The sequence below is a fragment of the Centruroides sculpturatus genome, unplaced genomic scaffold, assembly GCF_000671375.1.
Source record: "Centruroides sculpturatus isolate CEXI.00-Female unplaced genomic scaffold, Cexi_2.0 scaffold282, whole genome shotgun sequence".
NCBI classification, from domain to species: Eukaryota; Metazoa; Arthropoda; class Arachnida; order Scorpiones; family Buthidae; genus Centruroides; species Centruroides sculpturatus.
This window is the reverse complement of record NW_019384528.1, coordinates 312,073-334,132: the sequence shown is the minus strand read 5'-3', so window position 1 is coordinate 334,132 and position 22,060 is coordinate 312,073. Positions and strand designations below refer to the sequence as shown.

At 28.9% G+C, this 22,060-nt stretch overlaps 1 protein-coding gene and 1 long non-coding RNA gene across 3 annotated transcripts in view; one reads left to right on the top strand and one right to left on the bottom strand.

Annotated features, from left to right (window-relative positions):
* Positions 1–8,911, top strand: part of LOC111622933 — a 52,457-nt gene extending 43,546 nt beyond the window's left edge. For both annotated transcript variants that reach the window (XR_002756366.1, XR_002756367.1), the window contains exon 3: positions 8,799–8,911. This is a non-coding gene — a long non-coding RNA (uncharacterized LOC111622933). The remainder of the gene's footprint in view (positions 1–8,798) is intronic.
* LOC111622929 (histone-lysine N-methyltransferase 2A-like) overlaps positions 1–22,060 on the bottom strand; it is a 65,479-nt gene that overhangs the window by 14,078 nt on the left and 29,341 nt on the right. The window contains exons 12-21 of the mRNA XM_023365396.1: positions 11,403–11,467; positions 11,247–11,327; positions 10,964–11,132; positions 10,750–10,811; positions 8,776–8,913; positions 8,495–8,653; positions 8,262–8,388; positions 8,098–8,176; positions 4,866–8,017; positions 3,624–3,749 (exon numbers count right to left, since the gene is read on the bottom strand). Of these exons, the coding sequence (XP_023221164.1) occupies positions 3,624–3,749; positions 4,866–8,017; positions 8,098–8,176; positions 8,262–8,388; positions 8,495–8,653; positions 8,776–8,913; positions 10,750–10,811; positions 10,964–11,132; positions 11,247–11,327; positions 11,403–11,467 (4,158 nt within the window). The remainder of the gene's footprint in view (positions 1–3,623; positions 3,750–4,865; positions 8,018–8,097; positions 8,177–8,261; positions 8,389–8,494; positions 8,654–8,775; positions 8,914–10,749; positions 10,812–10,963; positions 11,133–11,246; positions 11,328–11,402; positions 11,468–22,060) is intronic.

Below are 22,060 nucleotides of genomic sequence, written 5' to 3'. Positions count from 1 at the left end.
ACAAAGTAGTTCACCATCTGCATCAAACCACAAGTAATGAAGATAGAACTTTTCGAACTCTATTCAGACTTTATCCGCACTTTTTGTGTGTGCTACCTCATCAATCAAGGAATTTGTAAGGAAATTTCTGTTTATTAAATGGTTACAAATGGTAAACCTGTCTTGGTGAGTCTTTCTGCACCCACTGACTGTTTTGACCACTCGACTGTTGTGATATTTTTCCACCCAATTGGCCAACCTCACACAAAATCAGTGGGTAGCCAGCCGTGTCCTCTCCTTGTTAGTGTGAGACCTGAAAGGCCCCTGGGTCTAAATCAGTGATTTTATTAATAACGTTAATATTTTGTTATAAAATATTATTTCGTTTGGGTGAGAAAAATAGATAACAGATGTTACTTCCTTTCACAGAAGTTAGAACATCCTCTGTTTTTCCCTTATCTGCGAAAACTCTCGCTTTGATGGGAAATGTTTACCCCTCACATATTCCCCGTTCCATCCGTTCTCACGGAGGAATCTTTGCATGATGATTGGTCGCCGATCGTGACATATAGAGGAAATTTGTCAGAATTCGGAGAGTTCAGCGACAGATCTGAAAGTGTCCAAACTCCACACATTTTCCTCCTGATGACCAATGCCCTTAGACGAGTCACATAGAAGAATTCCAGAGTCTGCACTTAGAAGTTATACTTTGATTTTGAGCACATATTGATCTCCCATGGAAAGAAGTAAATGAACTTTATCTCCGAAGCGTCCCTTGCCTACAGAGAAGAAAACGAACGACAACTAGAACAGGTTGTATGTTTCTAACGATTTTGTGAGCTCTCTCTCTCAATCACGCATCGGGTATAATATAAGTCCATATATCTCTCGATTTGTATCTTATTTGTAGTAGTTATATCTCTCGTTCATTAGTATTTTGTATTAGTTTTTATTTTCTTTGGTTTTATTAAATTTATTGTTGTTTGTTTATCAAACAAAATGTCTCTTAATTTGTGTCTGAATCAGATCTCATACGCGTGTTTGTCCGCGGATCGATAAATTGACAAACTGGTGTCAGCCCTGACAAACATCTGGACTTCACAGTTCAGATCTACTAGTGGTTATCGCTCTGCTATGAAATTTTTTAGATCAGATCTAGTGATCTGGATCGTAGAGAACTAGTCCCACCGACTATCTGCCTAGTAAGTGATACAGGTGTAACAACCTACCCTGTACCCCAGGCTGGATCTCACATTAGTCTTGATTATTTAGTTTAATTACATAATGTTTCTTTTTAAGAAGTTTTTGTTAAATTTAATAAAATTGTTTTGATTAAAGATAAGTTGTAATTTTTTGAATTGGAAGTTTTATATTGATCTGAATAGGAACATAACAATAATATTAATGTAATCTAATGTGTGTACATTAATGGTAACTATAATTAAAAAATGATTAAAAATTGCAGCCTGGCATATCTATTACAATATAATCATATAAATTTTTTAATTACATAGTTGAATTAATTAATTTTACAAACATGAGTTTGCTCACTGAACAAATTATAATTAAGAAACTATTATTGCAAACGTATTGAATAAATAGAAGAGAGTGAATATTCACATGAATTTTTAAAAGAATATTTATAAGAAATTTACTAGATAGTTTCTTTATTTAGTTTCAAAGTCATCAACAATTTAAATTATATAAAATCATATAAGAAACCAAGCTAATTATTATAAGGATGCATTTTGGCTAATATGCTATGTAATTTGGACAAAAAGTTATGCTTGGTTTCTTACATGATTATTCAGGGTGAGCCAAGATTGCTTAACACCATTATATAATTGAACTGAGAAGAATAAGGAAAATTTTTGCATGATAGAAACATGTTATGTCTAGAGCAACAACAATCTTTATGTATGTCAATCAGATGGCTGCCATCTTGAATTCATCTCAAAATTTTGAAATGTAAATGAGATCATGTAAGATATGAAATGAGGCTAGAATCTTGAGAAAATGTAATTTCACACATTAAAGTTATGAAGAAATAAATCTAACAACAAATTTCTGCTATTCCATGTGTGATAAAGCAATGTTGGAATGCTTCTAATGAATGAAAAACAAATACAGATCATCCTTATGTCTGAGAAAAGTTCACGACATTGCAAATGGTTTTAATGTCGCCTTAGCCATAGAGACCTTGTGTTGCATGTGGCATTGCACAATTGCAGAAAAATTTCTGAGAGACTGATCAGTCAAAGATAAGCAAAATTTAGGCATGACATAAACTCCTCTCCTTAATCATCATTTCTTCATACACAGTGAGAGTGTTTGTGATGCAATAGCCATATTTGGCTGATGCTGTATTAACCACTGGTAACAAGGGAGACTAGCATATTTATCAAACATGAGCTTTTTCTTAACTCACAAACATGAAGTATGCTTACCCAAATGATCCACAATTAATATTATACTAAGAACATGTCCAAACCTTTTTGTTTATTTCATAAGAGGTGAGTATTTGTATGTGCTTATATATAACTAAATCCAGGACAATCACTTTTAACATGTAGAACAGATGATGTAAATAGCTGCCTACTTTGGGTCACACACCACTCAAGGGTTACTGTTTCATTTCTCCCAAAGATCTTACTTGTATGGATGTCTCTACTAGAAACCTATGCTCCTACCAACTGTGCTATATAGTTTATTGGATCTAGCAAGTTCTCCTACATCAACAAGGTGGCAACTAGTGACAAAGCTGTTATTATTATTATAAAGGATGATCATGAATAACAGCCAACAATAATAAAATGTAAAGAGTATATTTTACTTTATAGATAATTTCCCTAGTCATTAAGGCAGTTATCTCACTGTTCCATAAGCCTTCAATTCACCAAAGACATGAAAGTTGCATGGGTTTCACTTGGGCTAGGCTTAGTATGTATTGTCCATACATGCTTGTCATGCATTGATAAATTTCCATTGGTCCAGTTCCTTTTGTGGTTAGGAATTTGTAGGCACATTGCTCTAATTTATATGCTTGCATTCTACTGTAGGATCACAAATACTACTGGTTGCCATGCCATGCTGCTGTTTACATTACCTGTTAATTCCTGCTAGGTTGAATTGCTATACAAATTACTTTCAAAGCACTGCACTCATTAGCTAGTTATTTATTAATCATCTTTATAATATCATAATATCATATATTTAATTATTATAAATAAAACAGAAATGAAACAAAATGACAACATTTTTATCGTTTGACAGTCATTTTGTATTTCAACACAATGCTGCTTATGCAGTTCCATCTCATTTTTCTCTTTCACTTAGTAATTCTTTGTAGACAAAAGTATAAAATAAAAAAAATAAAGAGTAAAAACAAAACGTTTGAAACAACATTTCTTCTAAACTGCATACTAGTTAAGGGTGTTATTTTCAACAGCAAGTTCAGAGGTGTGAAGTATTCAGCAGTGTGAGTTATATAAAAGTTTTATTTTGATTCTAGCAATTCAGAAGGCTATATGCAAGTTTGGGTTATAATCAGGAAATTACAATTATTAATATTTAATATTTTATGTATTGTGCAAATATTTCTATATTAATAAACAGAATTTAAAGAAAGTATAAAATTTTCCTACCATCAATATTTGCAGATTTTATACATAGACCATCTTCATTACTTATTTCAAACATGATATATGGTTTATTGCTAGGATGATTCTTTTCATCATTATTCTTAGAAGACATGTTATCACTTGTATCATCTGAAATAAATTTAATAGGTAAATATATTGCTAAAAATATACTTAAAAATGTGATATATTCAAGATACTGCATGTCAATTTCTTTTGAATTAATATCATTGTTTAATCTGCACATTTCAGAGTAAAACTCATCTATATCTTAACTATCTTGATGTAATAGTACTATAAATCATTGGGCTGCAATTTGAAAGAACTATAGACCTATAAATTCCCACTGTCACCCATCTGTTGTCTGTCCTTCCTTTACCTTGAGAACAAAGTTAGATAGATGAANACGTGTGCCAACGGGTTAAAAAATTTTCCCCTGAAAGGAATTAGATAGACGACTGGCATAATTCTATTGCTAACAGGAAAAGTATGATGTATAGGGGCAATACACCACTAATTTGAGATGGAGAGCATATGTTTGAAATTAAATATATTAAAGTTTATTAAAATTTAAATTTAAATTAAATAAATTTAAAAAATACAATTAAAAATTGCAGCCTAGCAATGTGATGATGTCAGAATAATTAATTATCATTAATGAATTTATTTAAAAGGTAAGAAAAAAAGTATTGCAAATTATAATACAAATATACTAAAATTGTTTGCAATAATATTGCAAACAATTTTAGTATATTTAGTCAAAAATAAATCATGTTTAATATGAAAGTGATAAAATTACAGTAAATAAAAAATTCATCATGTGAAGAAGAAAATTGCTTCTTATAAGAAACATTTCCAGCTGAGTGCCAAAGAAATAGAATTTCCAATAGAGTGCTGCAGATAAAAGCAAAATACAGTATAAATCAGTATTTTCAAAGGATATCACTTTGATATAGCTTCATGTTATAATCACAGAGAAAAATTGGAATATATCATAATGATAGACAGTTCAACTATTTACAATTCCTTTAATTTTTTGACTACTTTTAAAATTATAGTCTATGAAAATGTTAAAGTATTTAATTGTATAATTTCAACATCTTATAACATTAAACTATTTTAAATTATTTCAGAAATTACTTTGCATATCAAATAATTAAAAATGAATTTAAAATTATACTTTATAAACATAAGCACATTATTACATGATAAAAAAATTCCATTATATCTCAAACTTATTAAATCTACCTTGAATCGAAGATCTTCTTGATGTTTTTCCAGACGTAACATTTGAACTAGATATATCATTTTCACTAGAGGTAGAATTTCTTCGTATTCTGGCAGCTTTGTATTTTGATCTTGAATGAGAAGCACAACTCTTTGTAGTAGAACAAGGTTTTTCATTTTTTTTTGTTTCATCAGAGTTAGTTTTTTGATTAACATCAGCATAGTTTTTGTAAGTTAATTTCAACATTTGTTGAGCCGCCTTTTGTATCACTTCAATCAGTGGTTTATTAGTAGTTAGTTTTTGTAATTCAGAGAGTGCAGAATTACATTTTTCTAAATTCTTTGGAGAAGCAGATCTTTTCAAACTGCTTTTCGATGCTGTGCTTTGAATATTTCCATTAGTAATTGACTGTTCTTCATTCACTCTATCAGTTTCAACTGAAATACTTTTATGGAGTAATCTATCAGAATTTTGAGGTAAACCTGATTTTAAATCCTGATTAGAGGATGTTGTATCTACAGATGAATGCATGTTATTAACAGGTAAACTGTTTGCTAACCATGGTTGTTCAAGATTAGTTGGATTGAACTCATTTGAATTTGGAATAAATCCAGCAGACTGAACAGCAGGTTGAACTGCTGCATTTCTGGGCATTTCATAAACTACAGGTTGTGAAGATTCAGAATTCATAATAAATACGGATTCACTCACTTGAGTTTGTGTCAATACAGGATTTAAATACATAAGAGGCTGCTGGGGATTCATTATAGTTGGATGAGGAACAAATGTCTGAGTGTTTGGAAGCTGTGGATTTAGTAGAGGAAAATTTACAATGGGCAACTGCATATTAGAAGCAATTTGTGAAGTCTGAACCTGATCCATAATTATCCCAGATGGCACTTGCATCGAAGAATCCTGTACATTAAAAGCCATAGAAACTAATTCTTGATTAGAGATAGTAATAGATCCCAAGTAAGATAAGTTTGGATTCTGAACAATATTTAGACCTGCAGTAAAAAGTTGACAGGTATTCTGAATACAAATAGGACGAGCTGCATTCATATCTGTTTGACTAGGAAGAATGTAAGAATTGTTAAGATTGTGAGTTGCCTCTTCAGGCTGATTGAAAACCAACATGGAATTTTCACTACTTTGAATATTAAAACTGCTTTCTGAAATTGTAGATGTATAACTGTTAACAACATTTACATTTGGTTTTGGAAGAATAAATTTCTGATTAGATTCTTTTTTCTTAGTTTTTTCTATGTTAAAATTTGAACAATTTTGTTGAAAAATATTGTCATTATAAACATCTGCTGATATAGAAGAATTACTTAATATGTTTGATTCTGTACATTCTTCAGAAAAATCATTATCATCTTTGTAGTAAGGTTCAGAGGCACTATCTGTTGTTGAAATCAAAGATTGTTTATCATTATCATTGTCGTCATCATTATCATCATCACCATCTTCATCATTGTCATCATCATTCAATTCTTCTCTGTTTGAATAATTAATTTCATCATTTGCATTTGGGTTTTCTTGTTGCGAATTTGGTAACATATTCATTTCTTCTTCATCTGATGAACTGGAGTCAACAATAAAATCACAATTCATTTCATGCTTCCTACAACTATCCCATGTCCTATATTGTCTTTTACAATTTTTACATTTAAACGTTTTTTCATTAGCAAGGTCTTTATTCTGATCAGCAAATCTTTCATTATTTTGGATTTCTGATTCTTTGCTATCCATACAATAACCAAAATTCTCAATTTCTCCAACAGCCACCACAATTTCATTATTTACAAGATTATTTAAATTGTTACTTTTCTGTACAGCAAAATCTAGTGGTATCTGATACAAATGATTCTTGTTGTTAGGTAAAAATTCTGAATTCTTGCAGCTATTAAGTTTGTTTTTTCTGTGATTAGTACAGTTTGATTTTTTATTATTAAAGATATTGTTCAGATTCCTTTTCTTTTTGAAAAGTAACTTATGTTTTGTTAAATGTTCAAAATATAAACGAGCTGGAGTCCTCCTCAACTGTCTAGTTTTGTTGGAATTTTCCATAGTTTCTAGGTGAATTCCTGCTTCATTGTTATTAATGTCATCACATATTTCATTTATGTTGTTTGTGGGAAAAGAGATGTCTTTGTATTTTTTATGTTTTAACCTTTTCTTTATATTCATTGTAATTTGGTTTTTATCAGTGTAATGTTTTAATAATTTAATGGATTCTTGATACCGGCGACTTCTCAAAGGATATGTCTTGAGAATTTTTTTTAAAGTACACTTCCTCTCTGGAAGCTTAGGACAAATGTTTTCCACTTCTTCAGATGGAAGTTGATGGTCAACAGACTGATAGGTATTGTCTTCATTTTTATCTTTGTTATTATTGACTTTTGACTCTAAGATTTGATTATTTATTTTATTAGAAGGTTCTAAATGTTCAATAATTGGAACTTGATTATTTGATGAAGTACAATCATCTTCATTTGGCACACTTTTTGAAGTTTTCATCTCAGATATATTTTCTGAAATTTTGTTGATAATCTCATTTTTCTGTGAAATTAAATCATTATCAGATTTTTTATCATCTTTAATCTTGGGTGTAGAAGTTAATTTACATATCATATCCTTAGATATTGTTCCTAATGATAAATCATTACTAGTTTGATCCATTTGATCAATTTTTGAGGCAATCAATTGATTTGAGTTTAAAATTTTACTTGAAAATGAATTGTTGTGAATTGAATCTTCTTTATTGGAGGCATTCAGTGTACTTGAAGATCTTTCATCATAAACAGAAGTATTTTTACCTATCTCTTTTTCTTCATTGTTTTTATTTAAATCTTGCAATGTATTGCTTACTAATGCAGAATTCTCACTATTAAAATCAAATAGATTTTTATTTTGATCTAAATGTGCAACTGAAGATTCTAAACTACATTCAGGATATAAATTATTCCTTCGTAGAGCCGATCCTTTAAATTTCCAAACATTTGACATTTTGTTCCGTCTATCATTTTTATCAACATTATGAGCAATTGTATGATGAGGAGATGCAACCTTTTCCACCATCTCTGTTTCAGGTATTACTTCTATAGTTCTTATCCTATAAGTGACTCTTTGACGAGGATTTCTTGTACTCCAAAATAACCTTGTTGCTCTAAGAATACAAGGTATAAAAATATTAAAAAAAATAAAATAAAAATTATTTTAAAAATAATTTGTTTAAGATAGTCTTACACAAATTCTACAGGTACCAATGCATCAGAACGATCAGATGCTGGAGTTAAATATCCAAGATTTTCAATAGTCAATGAACCTAAAATATTAATAAAATATTTAAATTTTAACTATTGAAAAAAAAAATGTAGATTTTAATAAAAACGAAAGCAAAATATATTAACCTATGGTTACATGAACACATCCAGCAGGTAAACCACTTTGCCAGGTTTTCTTTCGCCATTTAGGTGATAACTGATCTTGATCAACATACATTGAATGTTTGACAAAAAATGAGTCATCACCAATTTTCTAAAAAGTATACACATATAAAAAAGTTTAAAATGTTGGTTTACTATAATTTACAAACATTTTAATACATAAAAAAAATAATAATTAAAAATAAGAATTAATAGACCTTTTCATCAGCCCAATCTCTATGATTGTCACAATACACTTTTTTATCTTCTTGGAATATTGCCTTTTCTTCACGAGCACATTTGAAATGATAATTAGCAGGGCATCCTCTAATACAACAACCCACAGTAGCACCTTTATTCTTACAACTTTCACAACGCTATGTATCAAATATATATATAAGTATTTTTAAAACAAATTATTTCCATTAATTATTTTTTATTCTGTAAACTAGTTTCATTAATTCTAAATAAAAACTAACTGAAATTATTCTATACTTACCATTGATCTTCCTCTTGATATAGCTGGATGAACATTCTGAAGTGAACCATCTATTTCTTCAAAAACCTCTGCTGACCACAGAGCACAATTTATGTGTACCCAATCATTTTGACCACAATAAATTAATCGTCCACATTCCTAAATTTATTCTTTTATTAATAAATTAAAATTAAAACTGTATTTGCTCAAATATTATTTGTCTAGTTTTTCTAAATTTGGCTATCCAGAAATGTAATTCATTTTGTTCAAAATATAAATTTCAAAGAATAATTTAGGTTTATTCACTCAGAGTAAGTATGCATTTATACTTACAAAAAAATTGTTTGGTCTATATTATGTTATTCTCTTTCATTCTACATTGTTTATAATGTAGAAAATTTTTATTAAACTAAAACTATTGTATACATTTTTCTTTCATTGTAAACAATGAAAGAAAAATGTATACAATAGTTTTAGTTTGTATATGATAGTCTTAGTTTTAGAAACATTGAAGAAGATACAGTAGACCCCCTATAACGCGGTAGATACGTTCCGCTTTATAAGAATTTCGCATTGTAGGAATCCTTAAATACACGAGCCAATCACAGCCTGACACGTGTGCAGTTTATGGACTACGGCTGTTTGAAAGATTTTCTTCCATAAAATTAATCGATTCTAGACTAATTCGACTCAGTATTTTCAAAATATGTATAATTTTTTGGAAATAATCCGTATAAACTATGCTATAAACAAAAAATTATAGGATTACTTACCGAGTGTGCACCGTTCAACGTCGCCATTGCTTAAGTTTGTTTTCGTCGCGGAGCATAGCACCAAATGGCGGCCGCGATTTCTGGTAAGTTATTTTTCTGCGAAAACTTTGTTGAACTTTGGAGACATCATTAATAGAAATAATTTTTATGGCCGTTGAATAAGAAATGTTTCTTTCACAAGAAATGTATAAAATTACAGTGCTGTATTAGACTTACAGTACCTAATTTACATACTGTACAGACGATAGTAAACTCAACTTACCCATCTAAACTCTCCGTAGTGTGTAAGTAGTTCGGCTGCTTGTCTACTATTGGTCCAGATTCGACCAATTCTGTCGCAACATGAGTCGGCGATGACATTTTACCGCGTTTTACGCGTCCTTTTTAGCGTCTTTATATGAATACTGTCGCAATTTTTTTGCAATGTTATAGGAATTCGCGTTATAGGGGGGTCTACTGTATATCTAATTCTTAAAATGAGCATATACATATTTTATATGTATATGAAATATACATTAGGTGTTTTATATTAATATTCATTTAAATTTAAATAGATAAAAGCTTTTATCTTTATCAGCTTCTACAATTAACACAATAAACTGTTATTGTTTTAATTTCTGTCCAAGCATGTTCTTTAGATCAGAAAAAAATGGAAATTTGTCAAGGATAATGTGTAATTTGTGTATTAAGCCATTTTAATGATGTTTTCTTTTTCTTCCACAAATTATAAAGCACTTTAGTATACACAAACTTATCAGAAAAGTGAATTTTTTAATATGTTTGCATATAATAAATCAAAGAATTTAATACTACAGATATTAAAAATCTAATTTAATCTGCTAAAGTTATTTTTAACAGATGACAGAAATTTTGTACTTGAAATTTGATTCAAACTCTATTTTTTTTTTGTGGAATCAATAAAATGCATGTAATCATGTCATAAATGCCGCTAATCATAAGAGCAGACATGAATATTAACTGATATCAAATTAAATAAAACACAAAAGTAAGTTACTTTAAATCTATTTGTAACAAATTTTGTCTGATTAAATGCTGGGGAAATATCCAAATAGATTAAGTCATTGGCATTTTATAATTTCAAATTACAGTGATAGATTTCAATCTCTAAACTTAATTAAATATACAATCTGTGAGATGTGTTCAGTAATTACAAAGATATATAAAAGCAGATCTAGGAAAATAATTACAAAAAATTACTTACATTAGGAATAGCATCACCAAAAATTCCACAAAGAACACATTTGCGGGGATCATCTTTGCCACCTAAAATTAAAGACAATTTATTTGTTGCAGAATAAATTAATTATGAATCTTCTATAAGAAAAACAATCTACAAGAATATAAATGTAATATTGTTAAATCTTATTATTTTTTTTAACAATATCAAACACTCAAGAAAATATAAAAATAGTTACTTCTTAATTTTCCTGGTTGAGTCAAAGATTCTTTCTGTACACTACTAATTTTGTATATAGCATAATTATGATCATCATAAGGAGGTTTTACTACATGACAATCAGAAGGTTTTGATGATTCTTTGTCCCATTGAGAATGTTCAAACCATGGAAAATATAACTTTATCAACTGTAATGTTTAAATTAACTATTATTTTTATTTTGCAAATTAATTAGCCTTACAATATGTTCTGTTAATTAGTATGTAAGCATCACATTTAGAAAACTTATTTTGAAAACCTACTTTGTTAAGTTTATCCACTTTATGAGCTCTTGCTACATTATTTAGTTGTGGTAAAGCTAAAACTTCTTCATAAAAATTGCTCTAAAGAAAATACAGCCAATTTAATATTTAAATAATAATCTTATATAGTACAATAAATAATAAAGGAATACAAACTAGAACAGTATATTCTCTTCTTTCCAATTTATTCAAAATTACAATGAGTTTATCTGTTTTACCATCTGAAAAAATTTATTATTTAATACTCAATTACGTATTACTATATTTACAAAGAAATATAATTAAATTATTTACATAACTGTTTATAAGAACTTTTTAGAAATTTTTGTGTTTAAGTTTAAAACTTAAAAGAACTAACATATAAAATATGATTTATATTAATATACATAACTTATAAACAGATTTAATAATTAGCTATGTCAATATAGAATAACTTTATATATTGAAAAGTAACACCAATATAAATGCAACTGTTAGAAAGATTTATTTACTGTGAATATTTTATAGCAATTGTTTCATAATGTAAAATTCTTCAAAAATAATTATTAATTATTATTTGCAATGAAACTTATAATTATACAAATACATTGAAATAACATGACTCATTTTTAAAACTATGCCTATTTCACTCAAATTTCTTATAATTACTTCTCTTCTTTTGTCTTTCAAATGTTTTTACAACTTATCAAAGCTGTGAAATAGTTTAAAAGACAATAATTACTGTATCAATGTTCTTGATCCAGTGCAAGGAAAATGTTCTGTTATGTTAAAAATGAAAATGCTTTTACAAGTTTTTTAATTCAAACTAATATATGTTTCTCAGTAACAATTATTTTGTAAAAATATTGAAGAATACAAATAAAAATTTTTGTCTTCATAATCTGTCTTTTCACAGTCACCACTGACAATTCAAAATACACGAAAGTTCACTTACACAGATGACTTTTTATTTGAGACCACCCCTCTGTAAAAACACCATCAGCCATTGTTTTGATGAACTATTTGTTTTAATTTATGGGTATTCATTGCCAGGAAGACCTTTTTAATAAAAAACAATTTACATGTTTTTGCAGAGGCATCAAATTTACATGTTTTTAGCCTCAAATAAAAGGTTTTCTGTAAATGATCTTTTATGTATTTTGAATTGTCAATGGTGACTGTGAAAAGACAGATTATGAAGTCAAAAATTTTTATTTGTATTCTTCAATATTTTTACAATGTAAATTACTGTCAGCCATTTTTCATAAACAATTATTTTTTTCTACTGAAATACAGACACTATCAAATTATTCCCATTATATACATGAAAGGCAGTTATGCTAGTATGAAAGACAGCAAAATAATTTATTTTGTAAAATATACTTTTTGTTATTAAGTTAGTTTTATAGTTTTTAATTACTCATTCTTGAAAGTAATTTGAGAACTTTACTGTACTGAACCATATATGAAAACATTGAAATTATAACTTGATATCTTCTTTACATAATAAATAATCCAATAAATTTTGGAATTCATTAGTGAAAAGGATAAAAATTTAATATCAAAAAACTTACTAATACACCTTATCTTGCAGCCGAAGTTTATAAGAAAAAGAAACAAGACCAAAAACGTTAGAAATTTTTCTTTTTCTTATAAACTTCGGCTGCAAGATAAGGTGTATTAGTAAGTTTTTTGATATTATAGTATGCAGTCTCAAACGATTTATAAAAATTTAAATAAATTAAATACAAATGAAACCTTTTAACCAGTAACAGCACTTCAATGAAAACTTGAATGTTTTTTGCCTTCACCAAGGCCTACCTCAGGATTTTTAACGAAATCGAATTTCCAAAGTTGAATATCAGAACGATGTTTGAAAATCACATTTTAAAAATTTTGAATATCTCATCACTTCAATAACAACATTTGAGTTTTCGTTGAAGTGCTGTTACTGGTTAACCCCTGACCCTCTGCTTATCTCACATGTGCAGTTGTGCAATTAATCTTTTAATATTTAGTGTTATTGATTAAAAGATGGTATATATGAGGCATGATTTTTAAGTAAGTACCGTTTTCATATTAAAAAACACAACTGCATTTTTTAAAATAACTTTATTCTTACATGAAAGTCTGTACTTTAACTATACAAGGGTTGCTCTTAACAGCTCTAACGGCTATTCTGAGAGAGAGAGAGTTCACAAAGCTCTAAAATACAAATACCTCTGTGAGGATGACTAATATGCATTCATTGAATGGGCCGTAGGAATTGTAGTTGGTGCAGGAACTGTAGAATGGCAATGAAAGTTGTCTGTCGTATGGCAATGTCCTTTCGATTGCTATGTCCGGTGTATGGAGACATACACAGGACATATTACATTAATAAATATACAGTGGAACCCTGGTTAATGAACGTCCTGGTTAACGAACTTTTATTTTGCAAAAATTTTGTCTCGGATAACGAACGTAAAGGTATTTTGTGTCAAATTTTAGTTGGTGTTAGGCATGCGCGAGTTAAGCATTGCTTTTCCGAGTGTTTGTGCTATACTTCTTTTTTCAGTTTTGTGATTTATATATTTAATCAATATGGCATCCAAGAAAGAAAAAAGTCATAGTGGCAATAGAAAACGACAACGCAATATAAACTACAATGTGTTATCGCATTTTAGAAAAATTTTGATTAAAAGAGTAAGACAATCAACTTTAGATCAATTTCTTGTTTCTTATGGAAAGAGTTTGTTTCTTTGTTAAGTTATGGCAATGCAACACTTGGGCGATCTGACTAGAGGGAATGCCTTCTGGGAGGTATTTTTAAGGGAAACTGGCCCCTATTTAGGTGTTACAGACGTGGAGAAATCCCGGAAAACTCCACGTGGCCAGCCCGTCTGAGCGTGGTGCGAACCCACGAACGAACTCCCCGTGTTCAAGGAAGACCACTTAGCCACTGGTGGGTTTTTTTAACGAAAGATACTTCGACTCGAAGAATATTCCAATGAAGTGCTACCCGTTATTTTTTTGGAGGGGATTCCCCCTCTAAGCATTAAGGTTCGTATATCTCCACCTTTCTGCCACCAACTACAACAAACGAAGGTATGTACAGTGCTATTTTATTAAACAAAGTTTACATGTTTGTTGGTGTAATGATAGATACTACGTTTTTCTACATTTTCATCAAAGAAAATTACTGTATATTACAAATAAAATGACAAAAATTTCGGAGACTAGAACGGATTAATTGCATTTGCATTAATTTCCATGGGAAAAATTGCTTCGGTTAACGAACAATTCAGTTAACGAATGGAGTCGTGGAACGGATTAAGTTCGTTAACCGGGGTTCCACTGTAATTTCCTTTGGCCGCCCTGAGCTTCCTGGGCTCGAGCTTTTATATGTTCTTTGTGGGAAATGAGTCACGTGATTGACTTCTGTTGACACTAACGGTGCATTCCAATCAACTAAGTGTCAACTTTCCCACCTAATTGTGAAAACAACTGGTGACCTCCGATATAATTCTCACCAAGAGTATTTTTTTCATCGGAGTTGTTTACAAAGTTTTTTCCGACATCTGCGTAAAAATCGCGAAGCTCACACATACCAGTACACCAAACCAGTTAAACATACAACTGCATACCAGTATATTTAATATGATGAATGTTTTCATCGATATCAATCCAACATCTTTAAGTTATATAAAATAACAGAATATCAAATGGAATACAGAACTCAAAATTGAATTTTTAAATAGTCGAGGTTCAAATGTACGACATAAGCAGAGAATGTATAATATATCATAAAGAAATAATGTAATAAAATTAATAAAATATGAATATTTTGATTAATAAACTTGAGAGCATAGACAAAGTGCCACAGCTCAAACAATGCTNTCATAAAGAAATAATGTAATAAAATTAATAAAATATGAATATTTTGATTAATAAACTTGAGAGCAGGGCTGTGGAATTGGAGTCGGAATAGGAAAAAAATGTGTCGACTCTGACTCCCACATTTTAAATTTACTTTAGTTTTTTATTTAAATGAAAGAAAATTTATTATATGATATATTTATTAATTTTTTAAAATCTTTTTTGTATTTTGTTATAATTAATTTATTTTAAATACAAAATGCATCAGTTTAATTTATTAAATATGTACTATTCTCTGTAATATTTGTATTTAGTAGTTAAATTATTTTGACCCAATTGAATTTGAATATTTTTGAATCATTCCTTTATTATCCCTGCTCTAAATAAGTACTCTATTTTTCTGAATGAGCCAGACTAATTGATCAGAGTACATATTTTCTTTTCTGAACAAGGGGCTGAAGTAGCTATCAGATCACACACTTTTCAGTTGGACTAACTCTTCTGGAAGGGTGAAATTGAAGTGCAAATGCTGTTGAATATATGTAGATGTAGAATTTTATCCCTCCTTTTTCCTGTTATTAAATATTTGTTAAAAATTAATTGTTTTATATATAAATAAATATTAATGTAAGTTAAATATTAATTAAAAATACTAACTATAAAAGTATTTGGGTAAATGCTCCAGGCTCCTTTCAGTGTTCCGAGTAGGGTACCCCCTATGAGTGCCTCTGCCCCCATAAACCAACTTGGTATTTAATTTTGCCGGAGTTGGAGTCAGCCTACTAAAATTATTAGGAGTTGGAGTTGAGTGTTTCTTTACTGACTCCACAGCCCTGCTTGAGAGCATATATAAAGTAATTTACTACAGTTTGAACCATGCTTTCCTTGACTCTCTGATTGATCAGACAATCTGATTCTTCAAATTGTCTGATTCTCTGAAGTTGATGGCAGTCTGATTTTTCATGTCTTCATAAATTTCTAGAGACTACAAATATTTTAAATGTGCCAGATCTGATGTACTGGTGTGTTTTTAGATAATAAATATCTAGTTATTGAGGTGTTTAATATGGCACTACTGAATTTAAGCAAAGAATCTTTATACATTGAGGAAGTCTACATTAAATTCTTTAATCAAAATTGTTATGGCGCAACAAAACTAAATTTTCTTCAGATCATTAGATGTATAAGTGTAACAAAATAAATCAAATGCATAGTAATTATAATATATTAAAAAAAAAATCAATTTTTCAACAAATCAGGATTACAGAAAAACAATTAGTACATTTATCAAAAATAGAAATGCATAATATTTATAATTTCTTTTTGAGAATATTGAAAATGTTAACAATGTGAACTCAAAAATAAATGTAAATAGTTACATAGTTTAATAATTAACAAATAAATTTCCCCAAGTCCCTGCAACAGGGCTAATCCTAATAGCAATAATCATTTCATGTGTAAATACTGATCATAATTGAATCTATATATATTAACTTATTTATATTTTCTAAATTAATATACCTAACTCAATTAACTAGAAATTAATGCTAAATCAAGTAAACAAACAGATATCTATTTCTTCTAAGCTACTTATAAGCCAGAAGTTAATTATTTTGAAAATTTGATCTAGAGGATGAGTAGTCATTATGTATTAAAAATTTTAATAATTTGGAATTTTAAATTTTTGATAATTAAGAGTATCTAATGGTAAAGAATGACTGAATAATATTTGAAATATAATTTCATTTGTCATAAATCAAAAAATTGTTCATTTGATCCTGACAAAGGTCAATTAATTTGATTGAAAATAGACTGTTGAAGGTTAATAATGGGTAGTTATTTTTTAGTAAATGCAGTTTGAGAAGAGTGTAATATTTGAACTTTTAATTTTAACTCTTTCAAACTAGATAAATAATTACCAATTTATATCAGCTATCAAATTATTATTTCTAGATACATATGTGAGATCAGATGTGAAAAATATATATAACCTAAAAAAAATATTATTTTCGTTTTTATTATTATTTTTAACTTTTGCATTTGCACATCAAATCTGCAAACAGTTACACTATAGTTTATTTGCTTGCATAACTGAAAAACATTCTTATAATTATTTTTAAGATTAATAAAGTAACACTATTAAGCTTTCTTAGAACTTTTTCCTAACAAATATTCTTTTCTTGCAATATATAATTTTTATCATAACTATTGAAGTCTGCAGTGATCTGAAAAGGATATATAGGGTATTATATATCGTTCTTATATTTGATATCACATATATAATACATAATTCTATTATATAAGTCATGATTTTGCAGATAATAATATAACCTTCAAAAACAGAAGGCTTATAGAAGCCTTCTGTTTTTGTAAGTTCTTTCTTGTGTAACTGTATATATATATTATACACTTACACAAGACCTGATGAAATGTTCTGGATATTGAAGAAAGCAATTACCTACTAAATAGTAATTTTTCACATTTTCCATGCCTTTGAAAAATCATTTGTTATATTCAAAAACAAATATGTTTTAAATTACAAAAATGATGCAATCAATAATTGTAAAAGTTTTCATCACAAATTTCTTAAGTGTGATGAAAAATTTGACATTAACTTATTGTTCATTAGTTATTTTTTCTAATTAACAGTTATATATTTTTAATTGCTGAATTATTAAAATTAAAAATAAAATGTTTTTATTAAATTAAATTAGTTTATTCTGTTATTAATCCACAACCATGAATCTACATGGCTTTGAATTATTCATTACCAAATCCTGTATAATTCATGTACAAAAGTACATATTTATTAAACACATACAACATACCTATACCAGCATGCTTGAAATTAATATACTGTATTTTTACTAATGTTTTCATCTGTTTATAACAGACATCTTCAGGTATATAATGCAGAACAAAACAGACACATTAAAATCAAACAAGTATGTTTAAAAATTACATGTTTAATTGTTCATAAAAGAACAACTAAACACACAATTTTTTGGGGAAATAATTTAAACACATTTTCTAAGTTATTCAAAAATAATTTTAATTTAAAATTGTTTCCCGAACAAATTACATATTTACTTTAAACTTGTAAATTGTTCATAAAAGCTTGTTCGGTTTTAATGTTTCTGTTTTGTTCTGTGTTATATACATGAAGACGTCTGTTATAAACAGATAAAACATTAATAAAATATGTTAATTTCAAGTATTTGTAAATATATTGTATGTTTATTATATCCCAGTATTGGAAAGTTATTGAGATATTTATTAAATTTATCACTTAATAAATTTCCTAAACTTTATAAAACATTAATAAACTGAAAAAAGATCAGAAATACCATTTAAATTAAAACTATTTATTATTTTTTTTGTACTGAGGAAATTTTGTGTACACTTGGGAGAATTTTTGGAGCCTTTTTCATAAGTTATATTGCACCACATTACTTCTTGCTGCCTGCAGACAGCTACACTTAGTCAAGCATATTGTCAGCAAAAAATGAACAAGACAGCCAAGGAAGCAAATTCCCTGACTTTTCCTAACTTTTTGACAAATTTCCTGACTTTCCATGATTTTTCCAAACAGTAATGAAAATTTCTGATTTTTCCTGACTTTCCAGGTGCATAGGAACCCTGTACATATATACATATATGGAAGTAAGATTGGCTTGGAGCTTAATTAAATTAAATGTCCATATGCACCTACCGACTTTGTAAGAATGTGAATTTGGGTACACCTTCAATCTTTCCTTCTATACATTTCTAAATTAAATAAATTATAATTATTAAAATTCTTATAATACAGTGATTCCATCAATCATTAGAAAAACTTTCAAAACAAATTAATTATTAATCTATAAATATTACAAAAGAATTCCAGCAATGTCTAATTAGATATCATCACTACATTAAGAAAAACTTTCTATTCCTAATAGATGTTACTTGTAATAAAGAAACAAACAAAAAAATGAGAGACAAAAATATTTAATTATGAATGCAAACATCTTTAAAAACTTGAAAATTATTTCATTTTAGAATGCAAATTCTCAATATTTTGTGTATTATTGAATATATTTTGTCATCTTAACATCATAGGCATAACTTTTTAATATGAACTTTTCTTACCAGTAAATAAATACTCAAAATATGAATTATAGTATGTAAATGACATACTTATAAACGATTAGAGATTCAGACAAAAGAAATGTGTTGATTAACATGATTAAGTTGCCAAACTATAAAAAATACTTAGCCTATCTGTTACTGATACAAGAAAATACAAATTATTTCTTTAAAGAAATAACTATAAAGAAATACTAATACTCTCGAAAAAAATTTTAAAATTCTATTTATCATAAATTCACATTTAATACAAAAATGAATGCTTAAAGAATCCAATTTAATTGACTAACATGGTAGTATAGGAGAGATATAAAAATTTCAAAAATTTCAACTCTCTATGTCAAAATTACCTTAAAATTAATCCGTATGAAGTTGTAGCTGTTAAATTCGCTCATCCGTCTTTTATCTAAAAAGGCAGAAGTGACTTTTTCAATAATGTTTGTTCATTTACATTTTCATGTAATATGCTACAATCTAAACAAAACAAATTTGATTTAAATTTCAAATTTTTTAAAAATGCTTTATCAATAGGTTATCATTGATAACTGATGATAATAAATAAATGCTAAGATGGTGAATAATGGAATATTTTATTTCCTTATAGAAGAGAGTAAAAAATGTATACAATTAAATGGTAGCCTATTACCTCAATTCAATTGTAAATATAAACACACATTTCTCTTACTTAAAAAATTTGAACTTATCAGTTTTATTTTTAATCTTAATTATTCTTTATGTAATTCAGTTTAGAGTAATGTAAATAGTTTATTATAGCAGCAGTATTATTAATTTATTTTATTATTTGTGTATGATATTGTCTTTATACCCAAAGCTATCTTTCATTTCAATTCATCTAAATATCTTGTAACATAAAAAGGTTGTCATTTAAAAAGTAAGGAAAAAATAATAATAATCAATTAAACATTTAATTCAAGCAACTAACAACAGACTTATCATATACTAGTCTATGTTTATTCAACAAATAAAACTAGCAAACTAGTAAAAGATCAGTATGTATTTTAATCATTTTTTTTAATATATAATATTGTACAAACAAGTAAAACAGTGAAGCCATTCTTGGAACGAGACTGTCTTGGAAAGCGCGAGCAACGCATGTGCAATTCTCGCACTCGCACCTATTTGTAGAAATCATTTTGTATTTTATTTTTACCTGGTTCTTGGTCCCCTGACTACCTACAAGTCTGGTTTTTTTATGTGCGCATGATTTGGACATCAAATACTCTGTGCCAAATTGCAACTCCTGACAGGTACAGTACTCCTTCATACCTCTAATGCGTCCAGCCATTGACAGCAATGCGATTTTAGAGATGAGACATAGTCTCATCAATAAGAGAGATTGTAAAAAACAGAAAGTTTTTAATGAAGTTGTATGCTAGTTAAAAATGCTATAGAATTAAAACCAGCTGAAAAGTCAAAAGTTTATCAGTAAATGGCAAAACCAATGAATGTCATCACTTGCCCCTTGCCAACCTGCACTGAGGCAGCTTGGTAAGGTACACCTCACCAACCCCTGCATAACATGATACAAGAAAAAACATGGCCCTCATTCTCCATAGGCTCAAATGACCCTGGGAGGGGTAGACCTCAGGAACCAGTCAAGAGGGCTGACGGTGCTAAGAATCCGCGGAGTCTAAACCATAACTACCCACACAAAGCTACAATGCTCTACATAGCAACATACAACTGCCATATGCTATAAAATCAAGCTAAACTCATAGAACTGGTAAAAGAGGCAGAAAACAAAGTGGAATATCATTGGAATCAATGAAATTCGGTGGAAAGGTGATCTAACAACAGGATATTCCTTTTACTACCGAGGGACACTGACAGGCAGAATAAAAGGCGTAGAATAATGAACAAGAAATGGAAAAACAGAATAGTTGACATAACAAGTATCTCAGATCAAGTAGCCAGCTTAACTTTACAGCTTACAAAAAGATACAACATACAGATTGTACAAGTATACGCTCCAACAATTTCACACATGGACGAAGAGATAGAGGAATTCTATAATGATGGAGTCAAGACACTGAACAATAATAGAAGCCATTTCAAATATCTAATTGGGGCCTTTAATGCTAAAGTGGGAAAAAGAAACAACCAAGAACAAGTAGTGGGGACCTATGGATTTGGTGAAAGGAATGAAAGAGAAGAAAGACTGGGGCAATTTGCAAGTTACCAGAACAAGTATATATCAAATACAGTCTTCAAGAAGAATCCCAACAGAAAATGGACATTGGAAGCATCAAATGCAGTAACTAAGAATGAAATTGACTACATTCTTACCAACAAGACCCACACAGTTAAAGATGTCAGCATTCTTAATAAATTCCAAACAGGCAGTGACCATTGACTAATCAGATTGAGAATTGTTTTAGATTTAAAAATAGAAAGACTTAAGTTAATCAGAAAACCAAGAATATTAGGAATCAACCATCCATAACCTAATGGAAAACCGAGATCAATACCAAAGGGTACTAGACAAAAGACTACATGACCAAGTCAATAGCTCTCAGCTAATGAAATCATTCTCGACTGTGCTAAGATGATAGGAGGACCGCAACAAAAAAAAAGGAACATAAGAAACTGTCCAACAAAACTACAGATCTGTTAAAATGCAAGTTACCAAAACATGTATATATGGATGGAAAATGAAAGCAAGTACTAATACACAGAATAGAATACAAAGAATTATGTAAGACAATAAGGAAACAGATAACAGAATATATTAGGAAATACAATGAACAACTCATTGAGAATGCAATTGAAAATAGAAAACGTTATAAAAGAATAAAAAGAGCACAAATCATGGAGAAGTAACAAATAAT